The sequence below is a fragment of the Ranitomeya variabilis genome, chromosome 6 (genome assembly GCF_051348905.1).
Source record: "Ranitomeya variabilis isolate aRanVar5 chromosome 6, aRanVar5.hap1, whole genome shotgun sequence".
In the NCBI taxonomy this organism is placed as follows: Eukaryota; Metazoa; Chordata; class Amphibia; order Anura; family Dendrobatidae; genus Ranitomeya; species Ranitomeya variabilis.
In genome coordinates, this window is record NC_135237.1 from 319,178,893 (window position 1) to 319,184,945 (window position 6,053).

The 6,053-nt window shown below is 43.6% G+C and overlaps 1 protein-coding gene across 1 annotated transcript; it reads right to left on the reverse strand.

Annotated features, from left to right (window-relative positions):
• Window positions 1-533: 533 nt before the first annotated feature.
• LOC143781133 (protein kinase C delta type-like) lies at window positions 534-4,348 on the reverse strand. Its single transcript, XM_077267640.1, has 3 exons — window positions 3,921-4,348; window positions 1,018-1,109; window positions 534-912 (listed from the first exon to the last, which is right to left on the reverse strand). Exons 1-3 carry the CDS (start codon window positions 3,996-3,998, stop codon window positions 678-680), a joined length of 405 nt encoding a protein of 134 aa, XP_077123755.1. The 5' UTR covers window positions 3,999-4,348; the 3' UTR covers window positions 534-677.
• Window positions 4,349-6,053: the final 1,705 nt, after the last annotated feature.

A 6,053-nucleotide genomic window follows, 5' to 3' on the forward strand; every position in this document is an offset into this window, starting at 1 on the left:
CCTACCATAATTATTCATTAGATCAGTAACATTTTGTCTCTTAAAGAGGATATCCGGGACTTTGTGAAAAACATAGGCAGCTGAATCGCCGGCAGGTGCGGTTTGTGCCGGCAAAGAACACTGCCAGACACAATAGGCAGATAGGTAGCAGCTCCCTGTCTGTTAGTGTTTAGGCACATTTTTTATTTTTCACAAAGTCCCAGATATCCCTTTTAATGGTGCAGTGTGGGGTGTAGTAGAGGGAAGATGTTTTGCTGTCTGAGGTTTTCAAGTAGTATGGTATAAAATACAGTGGTGTTTTATTACAGCGCCATACTCACCTCTTTGATGATGTCTTCGGCGCCGGAGGATGATGGATTAAATAGTGCTGGATGGTAAGTGCACTTACCGGTAACCATTTTATTTAAGATGACGCCAAATGAATACCAGTCCACTCCGGCGCCATACTCCTCCTCAGCCAGCATCTGCCAGAGAGGAGAGAACAGTTACTGCACAGCAAATACTAAGGAGCCAACACTGTGGACTGACAAGACTCGATGACCGGACACTACTATATAGAGGGGACATTCACCACTATGTGATAGATTGGTAACACTGTCCCTGGGCTTGTATTGTCCATGCTCCTAATCTCTCCATCTCTCCATTGTGCGTGATGTCAAATTATTAGTATCATTGCATCAGTAAAAAGAGGAAAATTCTCTTCTTCTCACCTCAGGAGCCATGAATTCCTCTGTCCCAGCATATTCGGTGGCTGTGCGGTCTCCAAGCATGTTCTCAAGTGCGAGACCGAAATCTGTGATCTTAACGTGGCCCGACTCAGCCACCAGGATGTTCTCGGGCTTGAGGTCTCTGTGGACGATGCCCTTAGTGTGGAGATACTGGATGCCACACACGAGCTCCGCGGCATAGAATCTGGCACAAAAGAAAATGGAAAGATGTAATGTGAGGAGCACACAGGAGACCCTTAGAAATCCACACTAATCTATAGCCTGACAGGTGAATGTTTTATCTTATTACCTTGCGCTGGGGATGGTAAGCCGCCCCTTCATCTGTAGGAAGTGGTGGAAGTCCCCGCAGCTCATGTATTCCAGACCAAGTAGCACAAGCATCTGTGCCATGGAAGAAACACGGCAAAGAGAAGACATAATTACTGGATCATCCGAACATCTACACATTTACTGTACAGAATACATCAGTGGCTTCTCTAATGCTTGAAGGATTATTCTGGCTTTACCGACAAAGACGATTCTTTGTTTAACGAGAATCTGACAGCTCCTCCATGTCTCCCAAACCGCCACCACGTATTTATTCTTATGATAATGCTCTTCCTAACAAGCCGGTTATACTGTATATTTGATTGTAATAAATGGCAAAAAACATTTTTATCAATTTGTTTGCAATATGCCAGTGAGCATCAGACTAGTCGACGCGATGTTGGCTTCACCAGACTTGTCGTGCCATCAAATATACAAAGGACTTGTTATAAAGTGCAATAAACAAATCAGGCAAAATCCAAATTTGCCTGTTCTCACTGTTTTTTCCTGGGAAATTTGGTGCTCTGAGAAGTTTTTATCCACTAATTTCATGTCCCTCATTATTCTCTGGAGTCAATCAGATCCCAAAACATAATAAAGGTAATATGTAAAAAAAAAAGAAACTTCTCTTTACCCTCCGCTACTCATCGCCTCCCATCCAGACCCGTCTGCACCTTCTGATCTCCTGCTCATGCTGGAATATTAGGGTCTTGCACACATGACATATAACGTGCATAGGGACCGGCGAGGACTGGACAGAGGGGCCCGAGAGGTGAGCGGTAAAATGAGTATAAGGATTTTTTAAATATTTTTATAACATTTGAATGGCCTTTTTATGATTCAGAAAAATGGAGCCATTTTATTGAATTTGAGCAGAAGCGAATTATAAAAAATTCAGCATTTTGGCAAATTTGGATTTTTGAAAAATTAGTAGAAACATTTTAGTAGAATTAGAATTTATTTCCTCATCTCTAGTATTAATAAAATAATAAATACATGGCAGATTGGGGGGCATGGGGAACTGTCAGGTTTCCTTTAAGGCCTCTTTCACACTTCCGTTGTCTGGCGGCCGTCACAATCCGTCGGCGCGACGTATCGACGGATGCGTCAAAAATAGTGTAAAACGGATGCAACGGATCCAGTTTTTCGACGGATCCGCTAAACTGTTCCATCGAAAAACTGGATTCATTACATCCGTTTTTCCATCTGTTTCAACCGTTTTTTTGACGGATTCTTTTTCCATACATCCAAATGGGAGGCTCCCAAATGTGATTGGCTACTGGAAAATAATGGAAACCTCTATATTGAGTGTTTTAACACCCCATCTTTGCGAGGGTTTAGAGCAAATGGCAGAAATTGATGGAGTTCTAGCAAATATTGTAACCATTTATGTATCTATCCATCAGGCAGGTTGCTGGCAGGCTTCTTGCTTGTATGCTTGCTGGCACATTGAGGAATGAAGCCACATGGCAGGTTTATATAGATTTGGGGCTGTCTGGCCAATTGGCTACTAAATACTGTGAATCATGACATGTTTCTCAACGCAGTGATCCCTTTAGGGACGGGGGCAGTGTTCTGGTCATTGCTTGCATTGAGAAACACGTGATGGTGTCTCCGCAGCTTTTCTACATGCATTTGCATATTTCCCTTTAGGGATGGGGCAGTGTTCTGGATCACTGCGTTGAGAAACACGTGATGGTGTCTCCGTGGTGTTGGATGTTTTGATCTCCCCGAGGTCATTCATCCTTATGTTTATAGTCTTTTCACTAGGCACTGCTCCTAATAGCCAGTTTCCTACTCCACACTGATGAGGGGCAAATACCCCGAAACAGCTGTCTGTGGATGGATACCATGTTTTGGCATAGGTGGTTTTCCTTTATTGGATGCTGCCCTTCCGTGGTTGTTCCTTCCCGGTGAAAGACCTGGCTATTCATTGCTTGCGTTGAGAAACACGTGATGGTGTCTCCGCAGCTTTTCTACATGGAAGTGTGAAAGAGGCCTAAGGAGGTTTTCCAGTACTATTTTCCATGGGCCTAAGAACTAACAGTCACGCAGTTAGTTACTTCTCAACTCTTCTACTCGGCGCCTGCTTTGTCGACGGGGCATGACTGACGGCTTCATGCTGATTGACAGCCGACTTCTTGTAGTTGCTTAGCGTGGAGCCGGCTGTCAATCAGCATGACATCAGCAGTCACATCCCGTCACCAGAGCAAAGTGGAAGAGAAGCTGCTGCTCTGTTGACGTGACGTCAGTGGAGACTGCAGAATCACTGGCAGGAGCGGTCTGTGACTACTCTAAGCCGGCAGAGGTCAGCGCTGGGCACAACAGGCAGATAACCACCTGCCTGTCAGCTCTTGGGCCCATAGTAAAAAAGATAAGTTAGTTTCAGATAAACCCAGTAATTATTAGTTATATAAATTTCCAGTCTCTGCTTGCAATCGCTATGTAGGAACCTGCATTGTTACCCCCAGTGGCTACAATTCCTCTCCTGATCATGTAGTGGACACACAGGCCTCTGTATAAGAAACTGATCCAGTAAGTGTCCTGCAATGAGCCGTGTGTCTGAGTGTCCATCACATGGTCAGGAAGGGTTTTATACACATTGGAGGCAAACAATGAAGATTAGTAACTGTCTGCAAGCAGAGATCTTAGAGACGGAGATGAATTGATGTAGAGAGTAGATTATGTGTAGAATCCATAACCCTGTGTCGGTACTGTAGCTCATTCCCATTCTCAGTACCAGACCAGTTTGCCGGCACATGGCCGGACGCTCTGTCAGGTACTGTAGTGATCGGTTGGAGGACCCCAGTGAGCGCTGCGGCCCTCCTGATCTGCTGATCGGGTGACCTATGGGGATATGAGATAAAACACTAGTCAGTATTATACCTTGGTCTGGAATATGAAGTCTGCGTGGACGAGGAAGGGGCTCCCAGATGCCAGCTGTGACACTCGGTGCTCCACCATCACATCCGCCTCATCGCCAGTATCGAGCAGGGATCTCTTGCTGATGATCTTCACAGCATACTTCTGATGGTTAGAAGCATCCTCCGCCAGGACAACCTTCCCAAAATTCCCCTGCCCGAGCACATGATGGAAAATTAATCTCTGCCTGATGTTATCTGAGATTGTGCTACTAGAGCAGGTCGGCCGGACACCGCTGTCCTCTACTAGGGTGAGAAATTACAGGAGACATTTACAAGGACGTTCCCATCTTAGGCATTTATGGCATTTACACTTATTTGGCTCTTGCTATGACCCCCATGGACATTAATGAAGTGGGACACAGGCTGCCCCCTCACTGTTGAAGTGTATGGAGAATGTTGGGAGTTGGCTCTTGGGGGCCTCGGTTAAGAGACGGGATTTATGGCTTGTTCTGGGAATGGAAAAATTACTGTTGCATTTTCACATTTTCATTTTGATGTATTTTCAGAAAGTGGATTCCTGGGTTTACAATATGGATATCCTAGAATAGGCCATCAATAAGACATCAAGGGGGTCTGACTCTTATCACCCCCACGATCAGCTCTTCTGCTGGTTTCCTGCACCTTGTCTACATAGTAGCGACTGTAAATAATCCCAATAGAAAAGGAAGCAATTAAGCCCACATATATTAAAATACTATATAAATATTTATTAAAGAAATATTTAAAATAATGAAACAATGTTTATAAAAGGTGAAACGGGTAGAGAATCCTGTGTGATAGAAATCACTACATATATATATATAAGGTATCAACAGACACAGATGATATACCCTATCTGACTATACTGCATCTGCACTTCATAATATATTCTTTATGCATATACGATTTATGCTTTATGTAAAATATTTATATCACTTTCTCTGGTTGTCTGTATCCCGTCTACCCAAGAAAATCTCATTATTCTGTCTTATCCAGAAATACTTCAGTGTAATTGACTGCACTTGCACTTTTACGGGTTTATATCATTAACTCAGACTTTCTATGTATGTTGCCTGTATTTGACTCCTATTATCTATTTTGACCACTAGGGGACGCTCCACAACCTATGGCATCTGCACTTTATGACTATGAATATCCATATCCAGCATTTCATCATCTGTGTCTGTTGATAGTAATATATATATATATATATATATATTGATTACTATCGTACAGGATTCTCTGACCTTATCACTTTTTTTAACATTATCTAATCATTTTAAATATTTATTTAATAAACATTTATATTTTAATACATTTAGGCTTGATTACTTCCCTTTCTATTGAGATTATATGCATTTTCTGGAAGTTCGCCAACTTCAATATGAATCTAAAATAGGTTCTGATAGTAGCGACTGTGTTTGGTATTTCAGCGTAGTCCCGTTCATGTCAATGTAACAGAATCCAGCAGTTCTATAGTCTGTAGCCTGCGTGCAGGTAAGCGGAGCAGAAGAAGCTGCAGCACCAATCAGGTTCTCAGGCCCCTTCAAAATGTCATTCAGGTGTTACTGAGAGTTGGTTGGAAATATCCCTTTAAATGTCTCTTCTTGCTATCAAGTAATAATAAGCACTTTAAATGGAACCTGTCATGTGGAAAAACACTATTTACCGGCCGATATAAGGTTAATCTACAGGATAATAGCGATAAAGTGCTGTCTGTCCACATTAGTGCTGTGCGGCTAGTGGGAGGAAATGACCTTCTATCCTCCCTGCAGCCGCTCGCTGTCAGTCACCGGTTGGTTGTACGGAGCGGTTACACTCACCCGCACTGTACTGGGAGCCGCAGCAGTGATCGCTCCCCGGCAGACTGATTGGCAGCTTTCTCTGCACATACACGCGGCACATACACGCTGCAGAGCGAGCTGTCAATCAATATGCAGAGAAGTGATTACAGCCGTGGCTCACAGTATAGTCAGTGGTGACTGCTCTGCGCACGCCCCAGGGACTCGGACCAGTCGCTCCTGGGAGAATAGAAAGTCATTTCCTCCTGGTAGCCGTGCTTTCATTTAGGCAGCCGGCCAGGGTTATAATGCTGATTACCTGCATACAAACTCCA

What these genes read in the sequence shown, in the direction of transcription:
- LOC143781133 (XM_077267640.1), bottom strand. Translation starts at nt 3,998, where the DNA reads ATGGTGGAGCACCGAGTGTCACAGCTGGCATCTGGGAGCCCCTTCCTC. An exon ending in ACTTCATATTCCAGACCAAG is followed by an intron (nt 1,110 to 3,920) that starts GTATAATACTGA and finishes TCCATGGCACAG; the next exon opens with ATGCTTGTGCTACTTGGTCT. An exon ending in CTTACCATCCCCAGCGCAAG is followed by an intron (nt 913 to 1,017) that starts GTAATAAGATAA and finishes CTTTTGTGCCAG; the next exon opens with ATTCTATGCCGCGGAGCTCG.